General features: G+C 30.8%; 2 protein-coding genes across 2 annotated transcripts; one reads left to right on the top strand and one right to left on the bottom strand.

Moving 5' to 3' along the window:
* Window positions 1-825: 825 nt before the first annotated feature.
* Window positions 826-4,730, bottom strand: LOC18107442 (F-box/FBD/LRR-repeat protein At1g13570). Its single transcript, XM_024589399.2, has 4 exons — window positions 4,567-4,730; window positions 1,643-2,555; window positions 1,395-1,553; window positions 826-1,275 (listed from the first exon to the last, which is right to left on the bottom strand). The coding sequence occupies exons 2-4, from the start codon at window positions 2,531-2,533 to the stop codon at window positions 1,000-1,002; spliced, it is 1,326 nt and encodes a 441-aa protein (XP_024445167.2). The 5' UTR covers window positions 2,534-2,555; window positions 4,567-4,730; the 3' UTR covers window positions 826-999.
* Window positions 4,731-22,910: 18,180 nt separating this feature from the next.
* On the top strand, window positions 22,911-25,077 carry LOC18107444 (zinc finger protein CONSTANS-LIKE 2). The gene is made up of 2 exons (XM_006373451.3): window positions 22,911-23,840; window positions 24,548-25,077. The coding sequence occupies exons 1-2, from the start codon at window positions 22,926-22,928 to the stop codon at window positions 24,905-24,907; spliced, it is 1,275 nt and encodes a 424-aa protein (XP_006373513.3). The 5' UTR covers window positions 22,911-22,925; the 3' UTR covers window positions 24,908-25,077.
* The last annotated feature ends 299 nt before the right edge of the window (window positions 25,078-25,376 follow it).

The following is a 25,376-nucleotide window of genomic DNA, read 5'->3' as shown; positions in this document are numbered from 1 at the left end:
AAATATTAAAGGATTAATTTGAAAAAATAATATAAATTACATAAAAGAATCCAAAACAAAAAATAAATATGATCAAAATTAAAATACAAAATAAATATTATTTTTAATTGAAGGGTGAAATTAAAAGGAAAAATTAATTGAACAAAATGAAAAAAAAAATGCCCACATCAGTTTTAGTTTTTTTTTTTTTGCTTCCAATAATATTTTGATCTTTTTATTATTCATTTAAAATGAAAAAAAAAATTATTATTTTTGGTTAATTTAGTAACAACTAATAGACGTTGTGAATAAAAACTAGTGTTAAGTTTTCCCAGTGAAGAAACAAAACCGTGAAATCATCACTATTCCAATAAATAGTTAGAGCAAGCAAGCGTTGTGCTATAGAGAAACTTGGCTACATTTTTTTGGCCCAAATCCATTTTAAATCCATAGGTTCAATTGCTTTACCAAACAATAGTGTTATAAATGGGGGTAGGTTCTTCACCTTCTAAGCATATTGTCGAAGTCTGATCTATCTCTGCCTTCCCCTTTCCCAGGTGTACATGTTCTTACCAGTAGAAATCATCTATCAAAACCCAACACTCAAAAAACTTATTTTGCAGACCATTCGTATTCACAACTAAGATGTATACCAGCAATATGCTGAGGAAAATATTACATTTCACAGTGGAAAATGCAGAACGCAACCAAAATCTCCTGGTTATAGCTCACAGAATTGACCTGTTCACTGTTAGCAAAATATTTTTACCTGCAATTAAAGGATCAAGAGCTGACATGCCTTAGCCCCTTCAGCATGAAAAGCCCACGTCCAAAATAACAAAAATGTACCTTGAACCAAGTTGTAAATTTTGTATTCAAAGGAAAGATGACTACAACCAAGTTCAGAACCGTGGATAAGTTTAACTAGTTTAATAACCTTTACATTAAAATTTACAATGGAAAATGTGAAGAACACAACATCAACAGCAAACTTGGCAATGCCATCATGAGAAAAAAAACTTATGGAGCTAAACTAATAAACTTGACATGTTTTGAAGCTCGCTCAACTTCCTGCAAGAATGATTCAGAAATTCTCTCACCTTTGGATTTTACAATAGTCATTGACTCGAGCACCGGTGAATGAGCAAGTATGAGTCTGAGAAATTCCCACTCGATTCTTGTGCCATTAATGCCTCGGATCTTCACCACTTTGAGTTGGTTAAAATAAAAGTCACTCTGGAGCTGTGCTGTCACCAAATCCATGACAGGATTGGAAATATCATCACATGGGTAAACCTAAGCATGCCAACAAGAGAATTCCTATAAGAATATCAATTTAAGTAACTCGATTTTCTTTTCCATAGACTGAAAAATTGGTATATAAATGTTTACAATTATTTTGTCAAGTAACTCACAGTAACAAGAAGATCTTCCAAATTTGGGGAGCTTCTGAGTATAGAAATGGAAGCCGCTATGCCTTTTAAACTAGCAAATCTTATTTCTTTTAGTTCAAGGGCCAAGAGGCTGTTGAATGGAGTAGGGAGTCTTTCTGGCACATCTTTATTGGCAAGAAACTGGGGAAAAAATGCATGAGAAAACAACAGATAAGCTTAAAACTGTTTGTCCACTTCAAGTTCTAGAAAAAAAACAGAGAACTGCATACCTCAAGAAATTGATTGGATAAGCTTAGCCTGTTTATACCATGCAGATAACCAAAAACTCTGATTAAAGTGCAAACTTTCCCTTGTTCGGGAGGTTGGTGTGTGATCCCCCCATTCATAGGTAACATACGAATATCAACACTGGCTAGAAGCAAGCTATGTCCCAGACAGATATCTTCAAATGCAGAATCTATTTTCACATATTTCAGGTTTGGGTTATATATCCTTACGCAAGCCAGATGATGAAGGTTCAACAGTGTTAGCTTCTCAAGAACAGGGCAGTTACGGATTAAATGTTCCAGTGTATCGCTTTTTATGAAAACATGATTGAGCTGAAGGATTTTAAGGCAATCAAATCCTTTGAATGATGAAGGAAGCCTTAATATGCAACCATATAGCTCCAAGTGACTGAGTTTTGGACCGCAGAAAACAGAATCAGGCAGCTTAAAATGCTTAATGACACTGAACTCCTGGATAATTAACTCCTTGATACCTTTCTCTGTTAAAAACCTTATCCATTGGTCTAAATCGGAATAGTTTGGACAGCAATAAGCCGCAAGCTTGAACTTCTCTATTGGTCCATTGTGATTGGATTGAACATGATCGATGATTTTCCTAATCTCTATCCATCTGGATGTTTTGTCTGATATAGAATAGTGGATGCATTTATCATCCAAAATGAACTGTGAAAGATTAGTCCACTTATATCTCCACTTACTGGATAGGATACTAGTCCTTGCAGCATCTCTAAGAGGCAAGCACACAAGGATAGTATCCAATACATCCCACGGCAGATTGCTGATCCTATCAATCTCTAGTTGCTTTTCCGTCTCAGCAAGATTCTCATGTTTCTTCATTATCTTTTTTGTAAGTTCTTCAGCTAAATTTAACATATCTAATAATGAGCATGATAACCTGCAAAACACATATGCATTAAAATCACAACAAACATAGCAAGAAATAAAGCAAAACTGATTAGGTAACAGAAATATAATAAGAATGATAGCATCACTATTAATAGGTAAATTATGAAGTTCAAACAGAAATAACTGATCTAAGCAAGAAAAAAACACCCTTTATTAAATCACATGTGCTAGCAGCTAGCATGCGCCTAGGAGGAAGCAGGTGAAATTCACTCGGTTACATAAATAAATACCATATCAGTATCATCTATAGATTGTAGAATACCTTCTCAGCCAAGAGCTGTAAGTTGTAAGTGTAGATTAATAGAACAAAAATGAAAATTACTCAATTTGTATCAGCTAAAAACATAATCTTCCAAAGGCACGCACACACACACACACAAATTTATTTAAAAAAAAATAAGAGTTTTTTTACCTCCGAAAATGTCTAAATACTCACCGATAAAGTTGTATTGTATGTTTAACATCTCAGTGACAATAACCAACAATCATCATAACTATCTTCATCAAAAATTTATTTACATGTCATCTAGGGAAAAATAATGGCAGGAAATTGTGAGTGAGATCAATTGAGAAAGTCTTTGATCACATATATCTCTGCAGAAAAACAAAATCAAAAAATTCTTGAAACTCATGCCAGGACACATCTGAGCTGGTTTATCACATTTATCCTAATTAATAGGCTATTTCACCTAGCAATGTAATCTGTGATCCATAGAACCAAACCCGAAGTACCTTAAGTAATGAAAGCGGAAACATCACACTTAAAAAGCACAAAGTAATTGCTGATCAGGAGGACCAAACAAGGAAGAAACAAAACCCTTTTTTTTTTAGGGGGGGGGATTTAAAAAGAACCGAACAACCGGCAATCAATTAAAACCAATGCAGGGGATAAACAACTGATTTGCTTCACATCCCAGACATGCATGCGTTGCATACATGTGTAGTATGTCAACATACAAACGCACAGCAAGTGTATTACATCCATAGCTGGGATGCAACGATGGCAACAAGCACCTCTATCACTGGTGTTCTCCAATCAGTTCATAAGCACAGAGGAGATTCTTGGAGTTTCCATGTAATCGGTAAATTACTAAATGATGAGCAGATAAAGAGAAAATAAACATACCGCCTTTGCTGAATCGCATGGTTGCAAAATTCTTGAAACTCATACTAGGACACATCTGAGCTGGTTTATCACATTTATCCTAATTAAAATACCATTTTACCTTAACAATCCATAATCCATAAAACTAAAACCCAATAAGGAATTTGAAACACCACACTTGCTGCATAAGGTAACTTCTCTCCATAGGGACCAAACAAGGAAAAAACATAACTCTTCGAGGGGTAATATAAAAAACAACCAAACAAGCGGCAGTCGATTTAGACCAACGCTGGGGACCATCACGCATTTTGCTTGGCATCCCAACAGTGCATGAATTGCATACATGTGTGGTGCATCAATGTATGAGACTGACCGCACCTGTATTAATGCATTACTGGTATGCAACTACCGCAACAAACACCATTATCACTGGTGTTCTCTTGCCAGTTCACAAGCATAGAGAAGCTTCATGGGGTTTCAAATTTATTGGCAAATCACTAAAAAGCGAGCAGATAAAAAGAAACAAATTCAGATTATTTTAGATTTCAGAGGAAAACCTAGATTGTTTGCCTTTTGGTTCTATTTATGCAAACGATCGTGTTACTTGAAACAAAGCAAAAATTTATGATAAAAACTCCAAATATCACAGCCCATTTATTTTCCTTCGTTTCCTTAACAAACAAACAGTCTTTCCTACAATTCTTCCACAAAATCAAATTCAAGCCAATTAAACAGATGATCAAAACACAAACTTTTAGCTTCCTTATCTATCAAAACTCAATACAACAGCGACACGATTTCATCTTACTAAATCAAGAAACTAAAATTTAGCCAATAAGCATATTTTTTTAACCATAAAACGAGAAGAGAAGAGAAGAGAAGATTGAGATGTTACCCTTGTAAGAAGATGGTGACCGGAGATGGTGTCCACAGGAGTGCAATAGCGTCCTTGTTTCTGTCTGTATGCCAGAGTGTGGACCCGTGTTTAAGAAAGGGGTTTTCCGTCTAAAAATATGACATCGATCCAAAATTATAACAAGAGCTCAGGTTTTACTATGCATTGTCAACTGTAAACTACTATTTTGCCCTTAGTTCGCAAAATTATTTAGCTTTTTTGTTTCAAGAGAAATAGGTATTTTTTATGGAACCCATTAATCATTATAATAATAATTAGGGTTGAATAGTTTTTTAAAAACATTACTGTGTAGTATAATTATTTTATTACTGTTGACGTCAAAATAACATTAAACTTTTAAATAAGCTTTTTTTTCTTTGATTTAATTTTAAAACAGTTAGATTACATCATTTTCCTTAAAATTTTAAAAAAATCACCTTTGATTCAGGGTTATTTTATCTTTTGCATTTGGTTATTTGATAATTATTGTATGTCATTAAAGCCAATAGAATAATTTCATAAGTAAAAAAAAAAAAAAAACCTGGAAGCGGATGAACAATATTCATCAGGTTTAGACGATCTACACATCGCTTTCCGGTGACCAAAACCTTACTTCCAAGGTTGTGTCCAAAACATCTTGGTCTCCCCTCCACATAGAAGAGGCGTGTGTTGTTTAATTGTTGTTGGTTTAGTGCATGTGGCCTTTTATTTTTTTTTTCTTTTTCATGTTGACCTTAAAAAAAATCAATTAAATCTTTAAGTTTGTTGTCCTTAAGATCTCGTCCCTATTCTCTTTAATATAATTTTTTATTTAGAATAATTTATGAAATCAAAGATTTTTTTCTTTTCAATTTCACCCCAATAGATTTTTTTATCTGTTAAATTTGATTTTCTTTTTTTTTATTACTATTTGTTTTATTTTAGATGATTTTAAAAATTGTTCTTTTTTCTTACAATTTCATCATTCTTGAGTTTTTTTTCTATCAAATCAAATCCTTTTTTATTGCTATTTTTTACCTTGCAAGATTTTTTTAGATTGATTTTTTTTATTATTATTTCATCCTCCAATATTTAATTGACCGAGTGTTTAGCTTCTTAGTTCAGTCAAAATCTAAAATTTAACGGATTGCAGAGTTAAGAGATTTACCTTGGTTTACAAAGTTGACACGAGCTTTCTTGGTTTTTTTTCTTTTTTTTAAGCTTTTTTGTTTTGTATATCTCCGATTAAAATAAAAAAAAAATGATAATAGAATAATTAATTTAGAAAAACTTTTGAACGTGATTTATTTTTAAAAACAACGACGAGACAAGATAACTGGTTAAAGGAAAAACACCTAAATTTAAAAGAACATGTTTGTAAATCACAGTATATAGGTGATATAAATAAACTCTTGGCTTCTTAAAGAAGCCAAGAGTGGCCAGTCATCGGGGAGAAATTTCTTCAATTTTTCTTTAAATATCTAAAGCAAATACTTGAAATAAAAGATCAAAAGAGTTTAGAAGGAGATTTATTTAGGAAAGCGAAGGAAAAACTATAGGAATGGTTGCTTGAGAGGAGACGGTTTGGAGAAGAAAAGGAAGGGGGAGAGAGGAAGGAAAAAAACTTGTTTTCTTGTCATTTTTTTCCTAAGAAATTGTGGTTAAAAGGTGAGAACCCTAATCAAAGCTTAATTTAAAGTTTTAGCGTGAATTTTATCGGATTATGTATTGTTTTGCATTATAGAAAAATTTAATTATATGAATTGATTGTTTTAATGACTAATTTAATGCTTGAAACATGTTTATCAGAGTAAATAAACAATGGGTATAGTATCAATTTGAGGCAAAATAAAGAAAAAATCTTGCCTCCTTAGTCATAGGTTCAACCAAGGAAATATAATAGGAAGGGGAGAATAGTTTTCTAAATTGAAAAATAAATTGTACTGTAGGTTGTTCTAGTACCTAACGATGATAAATTAATGCAAAAAATTGAAGGAAAACAAAAGGGAACTCATGGTTCCTTTTATTGCATATTTAAGCTACACGGGGAGGAAAATTATATAAAATGTGTGTGAAATCATAAATGATTTGGTGGATAAAGAAAGAAATGAAATTAGAAATTATGAATTTGATTAGTTATTCTTGGAAGTGGGAGACTAATGATATCAATGAGAGTCATTGATATTGATATTACCTGAATTTGATTAGTTATTTCCAGAATTGAAAAACTAATGACATTATTTGAATTTGATTAGTTATTTCCAGAATTGAAAAACTAATGACATTATTTGAATTTGATTAGTTGTTTCTATAATTGAAAAACTAATAATATCAATGATAGTCATTGATGTTAGGATTATCTAAACTTGATTAGTTATTCCCGAAATTGAAAGATTAATCATATCAATGATAGTCATATCGGCATTAACTAAATTTGATTAGTCATTCCTAGAATGGAAGACTAATGATATTAATGATAGTCGTTGATATTAACATATTCTAATCTAATTATTTTCAAAATAATGATTAGAAATATCAATTTGAAATTGATATTAGGCCTACTTAGTAAGCCTATGTAATTGTAGAATTAATGGTATTGTGATGGTCGATGTAACTAAGGAAATAGAAATCATATTAAATAAAAAGGAATTTATTTATAATATTAATTATATTTAACTATTCGCTTGTTTATTTCCTAGATAATATATTAAATGTTGTATTTTATTTGAAGATCATCACAATCATACTAGTAGTAGATTCACTTTACATCTTTTGATCATATAGATTATGCTTAATATTCGTATTTTGATTTGTAATATTATTTTGTTTTAATATGTAAACATAAATGTTCATTTTTTGTTGTTGTAGTTACTTAAACTAAATATTCTATAATATCCATGTATGTTGAATATTATATTGAATTCTTAAGGATTGAATTTATTGCATTTTATAACCTTATTTGATTTTTTTGACTGAATAGAAATGATTGGGAAACATTGTTTTATATGGTTTACGTTCTAGGAAAAACAGATCAATGATTTAGTTTTTGTATAAATGTGAAATAAGTGTAAGTTGATAACTTGCAACCTCTCGTTATAGAGGAAATTTTGCTTAAAGTTCACTAGAAATTGAGGCAGAGCATCAAATTTATATTAATATAAAAAAAATCTTATGTTTTTAATCCAGGAAAATTACTAAGATTGTTACATTTTTCATCCTGCAGCCTTTTGTTATATTTTATTCACTTTCTATGAGATGTTTTAGTTTTTTTTTTAAATAACACAAGTTAGCTTCTTTTTTTTTTCTTTTTCTTCTTTTATCTTTATCAAATTTAGCTTTTTAAAGGATTTTTGTTTTTAAATTAAATGAAATTAATTGATTTCATCCTCCACACATTTAATTCTTCTAGTGTTGTGCTTCTGGGTTGAGCTCGGGTTGAAAATTTAATAAATTGCAGGTTTAAGAGTTTAACCTAAATTTATAAGGTTCACTCAGATTTGCTTGGTTTTTTTTCTTTTATTTAATTTTTTTTTTACGATTTCATCTTTCAAGATTCTTTTTATTCGCTTTCTATAAGATTTATTTTTATTTTTAAAATAACAAGGATTGCCTCGAGTTTTTTTTTTTTGTCTTTGTTAAGTTTAGCTTTTTTAAAAGGATTTTAAAAAAAAATTAAATTAAATTTATTGATTTAATCCTCCTTCATTTAATGTAGTGGGTGTTGAGCTTGTTAGTTTATTCCAGATCTATAATTTAACGGGTTACGAGTTTGAGAGATTAATCTTGGTTTACACGGTTCACCTAGGCTTATTTGGTTTTTTTCTTTTTTTTTAAGTTCATTTTTTTCGGTTTCTTCCACCAACATTTTGTTATTTTTTTATTTGATTTCTATGGGATTTTTCCGTGGTTATGAAAGTAACAAGGGTACATTTTGTTATTTTTTTATTTGATTTCTATGGGATTTTTATGTGGTTCTAAAAGTAACAAGGGTCAACTCAATTTTTTTTTAATCTTTGTTGAATCTAGCTTTTTAAAAAGGAATTTTATTTTTTAATTAAATTAAATTGTTTGCATGAGAGTAAGTATAAGATGCTCGATTCATGATGTTTTATTTTTGTTTGTTTTCTAGGTCACTACTCTAACAGCACGTTCGACCTCTTTTATTTACCAAATTCTTATATTTTTCTTGCTCCTTTTAAAACATTGATATTTACATGAACATCTTTTTTTACATTGATAAAAAATTAACTCGGCTAGCAACATACAACGCAGAATTTATCTAGTAGACCTCTTATTGATGTTTTATGTCCAGAAAAATTATCATAATTTTGGAACTTGGTTGTTTCCTTTTAAAGGGATCTATTTTCTTCCCTAACATATTATGTATTTTTCAAACTCATCCTAGACAAAAAAAATTTTTACTTTCATCCTAATTTGATACGAATTTAGCTAATGTTGCCCCTCCATTAAGAACCACCATTTGTTTTTGCCTTCTTGGCTTGTTGTTTTGGTTGAAGAAGCACAACATTGTCCACTATCGAACAAATTTGGAATGGAATTGATAAAATTAATTGATTTTTAGGATGAAACTATAAATAAGGTTAAACATTAGGGATTAAAATGGTGTTTTCATTTATATCTTTTTAGTATGCGGAAGTAAATCTAGCATCTTAATAACAATTATATATGGTAGTAAATTGATTGAGTGATAGCTTTTGCCTCTAATTTTAAGCTTCAAAATCTGTAAATGATAATGATAAATAAGGCGGAAGAAAAATCAGTAATAATATTATATTATAATTATATTATAGCAAAAACTAATGCGGTCAAGGAATTCACTATAGCAGTGAGCAGTATGCTTTATTTTTAATTCCGTAGTCAAACTTTATTTTTTACATTTAGTTTTTTTTTCTGCACAATTTCATGACAAATTTTTCAAAATTTGTTAACTAGATACGATTTTTTTTTAAAATGACAAAAGTATAAAACAAAAAGAAATCCCATAACAAGTTTAAAATTTAGGGAAAAAAAGTTTTTTTTCATTTAAGTCCCTTAATTTGAGTGAGAAAAGAGAAAGTAATCAATTTCTTCATTTTTTGGGATAAAACTCTTTATTATTTATGTCAATGGATTCTATTCGAGACAAACTGGATAGTAGTGGTTTCCAACCTTGATCTTATCTAAAAAAATAGATAAGCATCAAGAGAGGAAATTGTTTCTTGTTTTGATTTTATATTTTTGTATCGTTTTAAGGTGTTTGAGTTGTTAAATTAGCTTGTTTTGGATTCTAAGAGTGTTTTTAAGATATTTTGGGTGAAAATTAGTTAAAAAGTAGATTTTTAGGCCAAAACTCCCTCACTCTTAGTTTTTCAATCACTTCAACGGTTGTCAAATTCCAAGCAGCAACACGCGACATGCTGCTTGTTAATTTTTTTTTTAAATCAAACTATGTTTTCGTCAATCATTTGTGTTACCGTTGGACCTGTCGAATGTATTGGGTCATATTAGAATAACTCTCACATAATTTAATATGAGATTTAGGCTTTAATATGAGATTTAGGCTAGACAAGATGTTTGGTTGAGAGATTTCAAGTTTGATCTTCTTAGCTGGGTCTAATGACAACACCAAAAAACTTTTTATGACTTTAATATTTTTTTATATTTAAATTTTTTTTCATTTGACTCTCGCATATAATTAAGGTTGATTTTGTAAGGTTTGTTTTTATGAATTCCTTTTATGATTAGAAAAGAAAAGGAGAAAAATAACGTATCACTTCTCACATTAATTATAATTTGACTACTAAATAGGTATATTTATCGTATTATCCTTTAAGCTTTTGAATGATACAGAGTGATTAAAGTAAATTTTTTTAAATGTACAAGTTTTAATTAACAAAAACCTAAAAGAAAAGGCATTTTGTACTGTGTAGTGTACTCTTGTATGTGAGTAAAGAAATCATCGAACATCTTAACATTGAGGTGATATTCAATTTTGTATATAAAAAAATTGATTTTATTGCTAGTGAGAAATTGAAAATTCAGTACCAGTATTGACAATTAGAAAATAAATCAGGGTTTTTTCTTTTTTGATACTATCCATCGAACACCTTTTTTTTTTTTTTTTTGTAAATACCTATAGAATTTTTTGAATTTTAATTTTGGTCCCTTTTTAAAACTCTTATAGTTTGATTCAAAACTTCATTTTGTTTACATTTAAGTCTTTGAGATTAAGAGAAAAGAGAGAAACGATGAAAAACAACAACGGAGAAGAAAGAAAATAATTGGTTGTCAAGATTTCTTTTCATGAAAAAAAATATTATTGAGGTGTTTTTGAATTTTTATATTGTTGAAAAAAATATATCAAGGTTGAGAAAGTTCTTTTCATTTATTTTGTCAAAAAAACTCAACTTATTTTTTCACTCATCGTTTATATGATCAAAATCTAAGCAAATAAATAATATATTATTTGTCGTAGCAGATGATATGTTATTTGTCACACACACGGTTGATGAGACATCATTTATTTTTTTTAAAAAATAAAAAATAAAAGTGCAATGGCATTTTGTCTTCTCTTGAGAGAAAAAAAAAATTAAGTCTACGTGCACTAACCATTCTTTTTTCTTGGTCCAGTCACCTGACCACTTTCTTATTTTTTTTTTCTTCCATTGGAACACATTGTGAAAGAAAAAAAGGCTTACCATGATGTTAAAATTACTGTCGATTTTACCATGGTTCTTAGATGATGTTATAGGTTTTATGGGAATGTTAATAATTCTTTTCAAATACTATGTGCCTAATATGGAAAAGTAAAAAATAAAAGATTGTTGACAAATATTCCTTAAAAATAATTTTTTTTCTTTAATCTTTTATTATTTCTTACAATATTTTATCACATTTAGTAATTTTTTTCCTCAATTACATACTAAATATTGAGATTTGTTTTTGAAAACCTGCTTTTAAAATCATGATAAATTTTTATTTTTTTAAAAAAATGCTTACAATATATAACACACACACACACTTTCTTTCACACAATCAAGAGGGGCATTAATAAGAAAATTGAGTTTAGGTTGAAAAAATATATTTTTCCTCGATAATTTTATTTGTTATCTTTCCTGTAAATATATATTTTTATAATCATTTAAGTAAATACAAAATAAATTTCAAATAACATGGTTAATAAAATTGGTCAGGGCCATAACCCACGTTACGAGTTGGATGGATTAACTTGATTTGACGCGATTTTATCCAAAACATTATTTTCCAATATTTTTTATAAAACAAAACATTAAATCAACATCATTTTATTTTTTAACCCAAAAGATCAAACAAAATTTTGGTTAGATTGACCTAGTCGGCATGTGAGCTGGGTCACACTGGACAAGATCCTACTCACTTTACTTTAAAACCTCTTCATCTAAATGTTGGGTCTATGGGTCACTATGTTGACTTTGTGAATTTGACTGAATTTAATAATATTGTTAAAAAAATATCTTCCCACCAACATGCTTGCCACTAGGGGTGTTCAAAAAAACCGACCAACCGATTAAACCAAAAAAACCGAAAAAAAATTAACCGAAAAAACCGAACCGAAAAAAAAACCGAATAAACCGATTAAAAAATAAAAAAAAACTGACTGGTCCGGTTCGGTTCCGGTTTAAAAAAGCTTAAACCGATTGAACCGGACCAAACCGAACCGGTTTCATTAAATCTAAAAAAAAAGGTATAAAAAGAAAATCCTAACCCTAAAACTAAATACCCTAACCCTCACAGCCGCTCCACTCCTTTTTCCCCTTTCCCCCTTCCTTTTCCCATAACCCTAACAGCCGCCCCCCTCCCTTTCCCCCTTCCCCCTTCCCCCTCCTATAACCCTAACAGCCGCCCCCCTCCCTTTCCCCCTTCCTTTTCCTGTAACCCTTCCAGCCGCCCCCTCCCTTTCCCCCTTCCTTTTCCCCTAACCTTTCCAGCCGCCCCCTCCCTTTCCCCTTTCCTTTTCCCCTAACCCTTCATGATCTCAATCTTCAGGGCTTCAAGGGAACATAAATCATCTCGAAAGGTCAAATCTGAACTTCTGGTTCAGGTAGATGGTGTAAACAATAGTCCCACTTGTGAAGATGGCCATCAGAAAATAGTGATGGTTTTGGCAGCTACAAACTTTTCTTGGGACATAGATGAGGCACTAAGATTATTTCATTGTCTTCTTGTAAATATTTTTGAGATTTTTTTGCTTTTTGGAAGTCTTAGATTCATCCTAAATGGCAATCTATCAAAGATGTAGTACAGCATCTCGTTTCTCCATTGGCACAAAACCCAGATTAAGGTATACAACGACAGCAACAAAAATGCTTCGGTTTTTCTGGTTTTGGATGCTAAAAACCGACCCGAATCGAACAAAACCGGTTCGGTTTGAACCGGTTCTCGGTTCGGTTCGGGTTATATTAACCAGGACTATTATTTTTCAGTTTGGTTGAATTTTTTGGTTAAAACCGGACCGAATCGGACCGTGAACACCCCTACTTGCCACCACTTGTGTATTACCTACTTAAATTCACCAATATATAGGACATTAATAAATGTTAATATAGGTATATAAAAATATTTTAATAATATATTTTTAACATTTATTTAAAAGAGTTTAAGATTTTTTATATTAAAAATTTTCTTTTTTAATCTTAACCCAAAATCATCACTTAAAGTAAAAAAATAAACTAAACCAAGAATTCATTCATGATTAGAAATCAAATTATTTCAACTAAAGAAATACTTAAAGAGAATTGAGTTTGAAAGAGAAAAGGTTTTGAAAAGAAATTTATTTGATAGATTTGGATATAACAGACAAAGAATATATATAGGTGAGAAAATAAGATATGAGATTTGTGTTTTTGTTCAAATCTCTAGAGGAATATAAAAATTTAGGATTTGCAAGTTGCTAAACTATAGATTTGTTCAATTTTTATATATAAAAAATCTCATATCTTATTTGGTGTGGCAAATTATAGACAAGTTGGAATTTACTGTAAATTACAATAGTAAAATAATAAATTTACTTTTTTGGACAAAAAAATCAGGTTGCCAAGCAGTGATAAAAAAATATTTTTACAGGATTCATTGTTTATTCTAGAATTATCAAAGCCAACTCGGTTATTTTATACTTTTTTACATAGTACATCTATTAAATTATCTTTAATTGCAAGAAAATATTTTACCTAGCCGGTGCTGGGAATAATTTGATATTTTAATATATAAAAAAAATTTAAAAAAAAAAGAGTGTATTGCACATAGAAAATAACCGTCAAGATTAGGAGGCGTGTTTGACCTCCTTCCACCACAAAAAATGATGTTTTGTCGTGTTAGTTGAAGCGGCTTGGTGAGTGCTAAATAAGGGTGTGGTGAGTGGTCGAGAATAATAGGTGGTGTGTTGCTTGCAACCATTTCTTTTACTTTCTTTCTTTTCTCTCTCTCTTTCCAGTTTTGTGCCATGTCTTATCATTTTTCTTTTATTATCAATTTCAATCATCAATCTTTCATTTTTTATTCATTTGTTTTTAAGGTAATTCTGTTCTCATAACTCGAATCACGAGTTTTGAGGGTTAGCCTGAATTAACTTGAGTTATTTTTTTATATCTTTTTTTGTTTTTTTAATCATTTTCAACCATAAACATTTAGTTGGTTATTAATTATGCTTCATGATTTTTTTTTTTAATTTTCTCTTTATTAAATTATTATAGTCTCACAATTCAGGTCATAAGTTTGTCGGGTTAACCCTAGTTGACTTGAAGTGTTTTTTTTTTTTCATTTTCTTTGGAATATTTTCTTTTTGGGTTTTGCCTTTTTTTTTAACTTTATCTGTATAAGTAATCATGTTCTTAATATTCATGTCGTAAGTTTGATTGGTTAACTCAAGGTGCTTTTATTTGTCTTTTTTTAGTTTAATATCATTTTTTCATCCTTAAATAGTTGACTTATTGTGAACTCGATTTTTTTTTTTGCTTTTTATAAGATTATCACGGTCTCATGATCTATTTCGCAGGTTTTTCAGATTAACTAGAGTTGGTTTGGGTTAATTTGATATGTCATCATCTCAATATTTAAAAATATTGTGTCATATGATCTATGGTAATGTCACTATTTAAAAATGTGCTATTCAATATCCATCAAATTTCAAGTTCATGTTTGCAATGTTTTTGTTTAAAAAATGATATGACTTGTAGTGTAGCACATGCCAAGAATCTAGTTTTAAACTATGTTTTGTTAGCATGTTAAACTATATTATTTTGGCTTTTACAAACTGTTTAATGGTTAAAACTATTCTAGCTTAATTAGGTAAAAATGACAGTGATATTGATGTGAAAAAAAAACATTAAATTTATTAATGCATGATGATGACACAATTTTTTTTAAAAAAAACCCAAACAACCTGCTCCCACTAGACTGTCTAGGCTAGGCCTAAAATGGATTGCACTAAAATGCACTAGTCAGTTTGGCCAATCTAAATGGACTTATATTGTCCATAACACCCTAGAGTTCCTAGTCCCACAAGCTACACACACCATGATGCAAAGTGACAACTTCAAAGAAAATCAGTAGAGCCCTACATTCACTTTAGCAATTATTAGCATGATGCCTACCTTTCTCAACCAACGACTATTTCTTATCACTGTGTATCCTCAAAGAACACCTACCTCTCTTGTCAATCAATCATGAAGCATCAACCTTTCAAACAATGACACAACGAGACACAACAACTAATAACTTATTTTTTTCCACTCTCTATAAGGTACCTACAATGAAAAATAATTATTCTCTATAATCACATCACTTTATATAAGTTGAGATTACATGATTAGGGTTTATAAATACTTCATATTACCAGGTAAACAATAGAACACAAGTTCATTGAACTATACAGAATTCGATCAGGAGCAGTAAAGCAGACCACACAAGGCCACAAAGTCGTTTCCCTCCCTTATTCATGCTCCACTCTCTACTTATTTTTCTCACACTCCTTGTATTATTCTCATACTCTACATATTCTTTTCTTTTTACATTTACGTACTTAGAAGCCCCCTTTCAAATTGAGAACTTGCTTTTTATAGATGAACATGAAAATCACCCTATCAGCCCATCAAACAATGGTAAAGTCTAGTTACTCTATCATCCCATCAAACAATAGTCAAGTTCAATCATCATATCAGCTTCTTAACTAAATCAAGCTTATATACTCTATCAGCCCAATATACAGTCGTGAAAAGTCTAATCTAGTTTGAAGTTTTTACGACTTCATCACAAGACATTTATTATGTAAATTTTGATTTATAAGAAGTTTAGACAAGTTAAACGAGTTTTTTTATAATAAAAACGAACAAAACTTTTGATCTGATTGTTATATTGGAATGAAATTTAGTCAATGTGTTTTACAAACCCAATTTCTAGTAAAGTTAGACTACTAGTGTCAGTTGAGGTCCACATCGTGCTTATATTAGACTTGGATGTTGCTGTTTCATATTTATTTTTCTTGTTATTTTTAAATTTATTTCTTAATTAGGTTCTATAATTTTTTTATTTCGTTCTAATTAGTTAAGTTGGTTTAACTACTATTATAACAATTTCATGCTTTATTTTTAGAACAAGTTAAGAATTATTGATATCTAGGCTTCATCGAATGAAATAATTCTCTATAATGTAAGACTAATTTTAAAATTTGATAAAATATTTCTTTTCCCTTATGATATTTAGAATGTTTCATTATGATTTTGGAGTAATCAAATTTAGAGTTGATGGTAGCCCAAGCCCAATATACAACAGGGGGCCCAAGAAAAGTGGGTTTAGACGTAGTAGCCTGAGCCCAACTCTCTAAAGGGCATGAGCTTGGGCAAGAAGCTCAAGCCCATGTTGGGCATGCATAGTGTGCTACACCCAAAATAGGCGCACACCTTATTGGGTGTGCACCCTAGCACCCTTGTGGGCTCGGGTTTCCACGCCTGAGACCAACATACTCAAGTTCAGGAGTACACCCCGAGCCTAATATTCTTGGGTCCAAGCAGCGTACTCAATATTTTATATTGATTTAATACATATGTTTTTTCACCTATAATGAGCTTAAGCCCAACACTCGCGAGAGATTTTTCTGGAACCCTACGCGGGTCACTCAATATTTTATACTGATTTAATACATATGTTTTTTTTAGTTAGAATACAGTTCAAAATATCACAAGAGTAAAATTACACTTCAGCTCCTCCTCTCAACAAAATGACAAGATTCATGTGTTATAAATACACCATAAATCCTTCAAGTCAAAGGTTTACAATTTCTTCATTCTTAATATTTTCAGTGTATATATTTTTAGAGTTTATCTCTCTAAAATATCATTACATTTTATCTCTTTATAAAATTACTGACTTTACCTTCGGAGAATCCCTATATCCATCAAAAAAACCTTTTGCAAGTAACAATTATTGATTACATGGCTTCCCAAGCAATTACTTAGTACCTATTACCAACTTTTTAGGCTTTTTATATTAATTCACTAAACACTCTAACTAAAAAAATTAAATCAGATTACTTAAAATAATAAATTAATTAATTATCCAACAAAATCAATCTTATTACTAAACATGTTGAATCTTTGAACTCATCAGGACTGGTGGTGTCTCTCTCACTCTCGTGAGCCCACATCTTACTGTTGCTCAATCATGACAAGAAATTGACAAGGACACAAGGCAGCGAGTGGAGCTGAACAATCTGAGGCCAAGTACTAATGGTCAGGGCGAAGGACAGCAGCCCATCATTTTTAGCAGCAAGTGATTATGTGACTTTTCATGTATGGACCCATAGGCCACGCATGAAGGGATCAGAATAGCTGTCTGTACATTCAACCAACATGTGGCGGAGGTGAATCCTAATCCGGTCACTGGTTACCTGGCTGTGTCTTATTGGCTCGAAGAATTTCTTCCAAGGTTTGTCTGAGTCAGCTTCTACTGTTTAGGTGAAGGACTTGTTTGGTTCGTCATCATAACTGCTTTGAAAAGAAAAACAAATGAAGCTTAGCTTTGATGAGAAACTGAAGTGTTGTGTGGACCATGCATAGTTTGGGCTACTTTTCATTAAGCGCAACAACAACAGGTTTTACGAGAGAATGTTTGTCTTTACTATTTAAAAGTATTTTAAAAACAAATTATTTTTTAATTTTTTTTATTTTAAATTAATAATTTTTTAGTGTTTTCAAGTTATTTTGATGTGTTGATGTCAAAAATAATTTTTTAAAAATAAAATAATATTATTTTGATGTATTTCCAAGTAAAACACATTTTAAAAAGAAATCGTTGTCACACTCTCAAACACCTTCTTACAAGTTTGATGAGAAGAAGCTCGTATTTGTGTCAACTTTAATATTTTTTTTAAAGAGATGAATGAGATGTATTTTTTATATATAAAATATTAGATGATGTGTTATTTTTTGTTTGTACTTTGTAGAATGGTTTAGAAAGTTAATATTTTGGTTTTTTTAGTTAAAAAAATTATTTTTCAACTTATTATTTTTTTTTACCCAAAATACTCAAAACCATGTGATAAACTTTTTTATAGCCTTAAAAAAATTGAAAAAACAACTTAAAATCTTAAATAAAAAATCTTCTCGCGGACAAATTTACCTTCTAAGGTAAAAAGAAGGAAAAATAGTATCAAGATGAAATTCTAATTATATATCAAATGGAATCAATTGACGTCAAGATTAATCATTTTTATAATTGTAATTAGTGTAAATGATGATGATCTCTCTTTATATTATAATCTGACAACTCTCTTTCTCTCCTCTCGTAAAAGGGACTAAACGTGCGGGACTAAAAATAAAAAAAATAAAGTTTGGTATTAAAATTGAATTTTTAACAACTAAAATGGCTGATCTTTTATTTATTAAAAAGAAGAGGGATTAAATTGAACTCCCAACAAAATTCAATGGTGCCACTTATTTTATCTATTTTTTTTATTTTGATTTTCTATTTTTTAATCTTACCTTTCCTTAACAAATTAAAAGCAATTGGATTTCAATTTGACTTTAAAAAAACTAAATTGAAAGGAAAAAAATATTTGAAAACCAAAATGAAAAATAAAAAAATACAAAATATTCCTCGTAAAAAGCAAAAGTAGATACAATAAAATCACCACAAGAATTAGCCTTTTTTTTTTGTTAATTAACCAAAAGTACAGGGCAAGATAATTTTTTTTTTTCATTGCTTATCTACCGGAAAAGATGCTATTCTCATCTCTACGAAGTATTTGGTGTCTTTCTGAGTGGATCATTTGCAAAGTGTGATTGTTCATGCTTCTAAAATTCGAAAAATAATTAATAGCCAGCATTGGGTTATTATTTCATAACACAAAAAAATAAATTCAATTGAAATTGAGAGAGACAACGTGCTTCTTCTTTTTTTCATGTTTTTTAAAAATAAAAAATCACTAAATTATTCAAGAAATAAATTTATTTTATATTTATATTCCTCCAACCAAACATATGTATATTTGTATTATTATTTCTATTCGTTTTGTATTTATCTTTTCTCTTAATCTACGTTATGTCTAATTCATCACCACCTTGATTTTGTTCGATTACATAATATACAGACAAAGGGATTGTTTAAGGATCAATTTATCTTGTAGTTAAATCTTAAATTTCCAACCTAGAAAATATCAGATTTCTATGATCATAAGAATTCTTTTACTAATGGGTTTTTTTTTCCCTTTTATTTTCTGTGAATTATTGCAATAAGCTGGCCGTTTAATTCAACATCTTGGCTGCCAAGTGGGTTTTAAGAGATTGGGAGACCTAAAAAGAGTTGTAGATAATTAAGTACTCAATGAATCTTAGAATAAACTAATTTAATCTGAAGATTGAATTAAAAAACAGAGGAAAAAACAGCAAAAGTACTGAATTGAAGTCTTCATGTGGAGGTAGCTTAGGACTTCATGCAACAAATATGCAATCCTCACACGGCAAATATTCTTTTTGAAGGCATAGAAAAAAAAATTTCTTTTTTTTATATGATAAAGTTGTCGTGGAAAACATTTTAAGGTTGTATTTGTTTTTGCGGTTTAATTGTACTTTTAAATAAATTTATATTTTTTTTCTTCAAGTTAATTTTTTTTGGTGTTTTTGGATTGTTTTAATGTACTGATGTCAAAAATAAAAAAAATATTATTTGAATGTATTTTTAAATAAAAAATATTTTAAAAAATAAATTATACTACAATTCCAAACATGCTCCACAAAACACTAATTTGGTATCTCAAAAGCTACACACGTAAAAAGTAAACTAATTCTTTTAGAAAAATTACTACACACAAGATTAAGATTATTATTATATAGTGTAATGATAAAATTGCTCTCTTAACTATTAAACTTTTTAGCTAGGTTTTTAGGGTAAGATGATTTTTTTTACCATTAAAAAAAAATAATTCTCCTAAGAAAGTTATTGATCAACAAAACTCATATTATTTTTCATTATACTAGCGTAATGATGAAATTGCCCCTTAACCATTAAACCTTTTAACTAGGTATTAAGGTAAGATGATCTTTTCACTATGACACAATTATTTTTTACAAATTATATGAGGTTAGATTGATCATTTTGTCTTTTTTATATAGTAAAATTACTAATTTAACCTTAAAATGGAATAATATAATGTCTACTACTCATGAACATTTTTTTGTCTTTTTTTTTATTAATGTAATTACTTTGATGTCCTTAAAGAAAAAAACCAATGTAACTCTTACCTAATAGCTTTTTAGTTATTTTACATTGGTTTTACCGTAAATTTTAGGGGTACTCAAGGACATTCTTGTAAATTAAATTTATTAAATATAATTTAAAAAACTTTGTTGGAACGAGCCAACATGTGGATGGTCTTTATGTGTGGGATTGTCCGGCCACCAAACATCGCCTTCTAGAACGGCGTTTGAAAGCTCTCGATGCTCCTAAAACAATATGGTGGCACATGCCCTTAATGCGCATTGAGTTTGACCTCAATAACCATTTTTTTTCATTTTTTTTCTCATCTCACCTCGAATTTCACGTCAGCCTCTGCAAAACAACATACCAACACCTACAATTTCTTTCCCCTTCATATTTGGTCCTTATCCTTTCTATTATTATTTTTTTTATTTTGACTCCGTCATGAAACTACAAATATTTTTCAATTTCACCTTCCTTTTATTTTTTTAATTTTTTAGATTTGGTCTTCATTCTTCTGATTACTATTTTTTTTAATAAGCTATAAAATTACAATTGTTTTTCAATTTCATCCCTTTTATTTTTTATCTTTCAAATTTGGTCCCCATTATTTTGTTTGGGATCTTTTTTAGTTTTTTTTTTTACAATTTCATCATCCATGAGTTTTTTTCCTTTCAAATTTGATTTTCATTCTTTTTATTGCTATTTTTTTTTCTTTTGTAAGTTTTTTAAATTGATATATTTTTTTATAGGATTAGTCTCAGGTCCATGATCAGAGTTACTAGTTTCAAAGGTTAATGTAGGTTGACTTTTTTTTGTTCTTTAAAAAAAAAGATTTAACATTTTTTAAAATGATTTATTTTAATTTCATCATTCAACAATTAATTTATTTGAAATTCATCTTCCTATTTTTTTTTTCTATTGGGTTATCTTGATCCTATGCTTATGATTTTGGGGTTTCGGAGTTAACCTGTGTCAACTAATATTTGTTTTTTGTTGCTATGGGATTAATCCTAGGTTTATGACTATAGTCATCGGTTCAAAAGGTTAGGGTAAATTTATTTTTTTGGGCCTTTTTAAAAATTAAATTATTTCAATTTCATCCTTTAATATTTGATTTATTGGAAAATAATTTTCATATTTTTTTTCTTCATTTTCTTTCTATTGGGTTATCTCGATCATTTTATTTTTTACAATTTCATCCTTCATGAGTTTTTACTTCCTATCAAATTTGATCCTTATTTTTTTTATTGTTATCTTTTTTTTTTCTTTGGCCAGTTTTCTAAATTGATATTTTTCATGATTTCACCCTTCAAAATTAAATTGGTTGGGAATTAAGCTTTTTAATTGAACTCGGTTTAAGGATTTCATGATTTCCATGGTCATGAGGTTTGCAGATTAATCTGGTTGACTCATATTTTTTTTCATTGCTTTTATAAATTAAATTTCTTTTTTCATTTTTGTCCTTCAACATTAAATTATTCAATAATTAATCTTCATGATATTATTTAATTTTTTTTCGAATGCAATTACCCTGATATCACGATTGGGTCAGAGATTTTGCAGACCCAAGTGGGCTCAGATCGAGTTTTTTTTTTTACCTTTTAATTTTTTTTTCTTAATTTTCATCGTTCAACATTTTATTTTCTAAAGATTGAGTTTCACCTTTTTCCTTTTTATTTTTTTTGGGAGCTATCATGTTCTCATTTGATTTATTAGAAATTATTTTTTAAACTTTTTTCCTGCGTTTCTTTATATGATATTATCCCAATATTATGTTCATTACAACAAAGTTTGCGTGTTAACCCGGTTTGACTGAGTTTTTTATGTTTTTTAATTTTTATTCAATTTCACCATTTATCATTGAATTATTTCATAATCCGGGTTGACTCAAATCAAGTTTTTTTTATATTTTTTTATTGTCATTTTTTCTTATATATTTTTTTGTTGTTGTATTGTTTTAATCATATTATTTAAATTACAAATTAAACCAATTACTTGAGTATTAATTCTTTTTAAATATTTTTATATTAAAAAATATTTTATTTAGCCTGCGGGATACTGTCTATCACAAATCTGGCCTGTTTGTTTGTATGTTTCAAAAACGTTGTTGAAAAAAATTAAATTTTTTTATTTTTTTCTTTACTTTAAATTAATATTTTTATATTATTTTGATATATTAATACAAAAAATTATTTTAAAAAATATATTATTTTAAATAAAAAATATTTTAAATTACATTATAAAACATTCCTTTTATCAGCTACCAGAACTTCAACGTTACAACGTCAAAATTTGCATCTGAAGAAAGCTGAAAACCCCACCAAATGTTGAACCCATTACACTCCACGTGTTATTCACATGTTACAACTTCCAAAAAAACATGAAAACTAATACTCTCTGACTGACACGTGTACAGGCAGAATCTTACCCATTACAGAGCGGACCAACAAGGGCTTGACTGTGACAAGTGTCTTCATAAGCAAGCGAGTATCGCAATCTTTCTCTATTCCCCGCAGTGTACTCCAAACCCCAAAATGGTTCTAACTAAGAGCCATAGCAGAAAACCATGTAGTAACTCTCTCTCAACTGGGACCCACTCCAACACTCAAACAGCCACAAGATAATGAAACAACTTCTCAGCCACTTAATTGATGCCACGTGTCACATCCTTGATACTCTCCTCCCCACTTGTGTTTTTCCTACAGGTATCCCTCATCCTTGCAACTAATGCTCACTCACTCTCATACATAGCTAAAGACAGTATAACTGAGATTGGTATTGGGAGAGAAAGAGAGGAAGTGATGCTGAAGGAAGAGAGCGGCGGCAGCGGCAGCGGCGGCGTCGTTAACAATTGGGCACGCGTATGTGACACGTGCCGTGCAGCAGCTTGCACTGTTTACTGCCGGGCTGATTCGGCATACCTATGTGCCGGTTGTGATGCCCGTGTGCATGCTGCAAATCGTGTCGCATCGCGCCATGAGCGCGTGCGGGTGTGCGAGGCGTGTGAGCGCGCCCCGGCTGCCTTGTTATGCAAAGCAGATGCGGCATCTCTGTGTACTGCCTGTGATGCAGATATTCACTCTGCAAACCCACTAGCACGCCGCCACCAGCGCGTCCCAATTCTGCCCATTTCCGGCTACCTTTACGGTACCCAAGTAGGGCCTGCAGCTGGTGAGACTGAAGATCAGTTCATGACGCAAGAGGGAGAAGAGACTATTGGTGAGGAGGATGAGGATGAGGCTGCTTCATGGCTGTTGCTAAATCCTGCGAAGAACAGCAACAACCAGAATAATAATGGCTTCTTGTTTGGTGGGGAGGTTGATGAGTATTTGGATATTGTTGAGTACAACTCATGTGCTGAGAATCAATATTCTGATCAGTATAATCAGCAGCACTACAGTGTTCCTCCAAAGAGTTGTGGGGGTGACAGTGTTGTGCCGATTCAGTATGGAGAAGGAAAGGATCATCAACAACAACAGCAACAACAGTATCACAATTTTCAGTTGGGATTGGAGTATGAGCCCGCTAAAGCTGCTTACAGCTACGACGGTTCAGTCAGTCAAGGTGTAAGTACAACTCACTGTAGGATTTACCAAAAGTTCTGATACTCTCAGAAATTTTATCATAGTATCTTCTCTTGAACAGTTTTGAGCTCTAATAAGTTCATGTTAAGATCATTGGGAAATTTCTTTAGTCCACAACCTATTTCAACGAAGTGTTTTCTCAAAATTTCATCTCATTTTTACTATCGGCAGCTTTATACATATGTTGAATTAGTATCTATCTTTGTTGACAATTAGGTTGCTAAACTAGCCGAACCAGTCTGCGTACTCCTTTTAGTATCACTTAGGTATCTTCCTATAGCTAGTTGTAGACTGGATATTAGAATCTTTTGTGTGTCAAGATTAAAGAGCTTAGAAGTATCATATTCTACCACTCACACTGCTTGTACTGGTAAAAATCCGAAGGGGATATCTCTCTGCACTTTAAGAGCTCTCTTTTCCTTTTACCTTTATCTTTCTCCTTTAATGGATGGAATCTGAGGGTACAAGTGTTTGAGCGCTTTTGTTTTTCATCCCCTTTTCTTCCAAGTGATTGATTTAGGATTGACATCATTAACTTCCAAGTAATCCATTAACAGCATAGTGAGTATGATCTTATATGCAACAGAAAAATATACGTTACAGATAGTGATAATCCAATTAGTTCCCGACAACTTGGTGAAATTATCTTATGGTTCTCAACATTTGCTTTTCTTTACTCATCTAATTAGGTCTCCATGTCATCCATGGATGTTGGAGTGGTGCCAGAATCAGCAATGAGCGAGATCTCAATCTCGCACCAAAGTGCTCCAAGAGGGACAATCGACCTTTTCTCCAGCCCTCCTATCCAGATGCCATCTCAACTTAGTCCGATGGAAAGGGAGGCAAGAGTCCTAAGATACAGAGAGAAAAAGAAGGCAAGGAAGTTTGAGAAGACTATCAGGTATGCCTCTAGGAAGGCCTATGCAGAGACCAGACCCCGGATAAAAGGCCGATTTGCAAAGAGAACAGATGTAGATGTCGAAGTGGACCAGATGTTCTCGTCAACACTAATGGCAGAAACAGCATATGGCATTGTCCCATCATTCTGAATCCAGTGTATAGGACAAAGAAAAAAAATATCTCCTTAGACGGGGCTTGTATTAGTTATTGCTAAAGATGTCGTACTGATACTCTGTTTCTAAATCTAATTGGTCTTGATCAATGAGACATGCCCTTAGTAGTTTTGCTAAATACAGTAAAGCTGCTGCTATTTTGTAAATGTCTGTATCTATTAGTTTTGAAATTGAAAAAAGAAAAAAAAAGTTCAAGTATGATAATTTTTCCTGAAATTAATTGATAATTGAATGTGATTTAGCCACCAAATATTTGACAGGTGAAGAAAACGAAGTTCCAAATGGTCACTGAAAGTAATGCCGGGTCCATCCACAACAATCTGATAATTATATGCAAGAAAAAGAGGGATTATATTTACACATTTGCGCATGATTATCAGAAATAATCCACTGGAAATAGTCAGCACACTTCAAGGCACAGCAAATAGCTTTTGTTTTTTGCTAT

This window comes from Populus trichocarpa, chromosome 17, assembly GCF_000002775.5.
Source record: "Populus trichocarpa isolate Nisqually-1 chromosome 17, P.trichocarpa_v4.1, whole genome shotgun sequence".
Taxonomy (NCBI): domain Eukaryota; kingdom Viridiplantae; phylum Streptophyta; class Magnoliopsida; order Malpighiales; family Salicaceae; genus Populus; species Populus trichocarpa.
The sequence above is the reverse complement of the archived record's forward strand: the minus strand, read 5'-3'. Positions and strand labels throughout refer to the sequence as shown.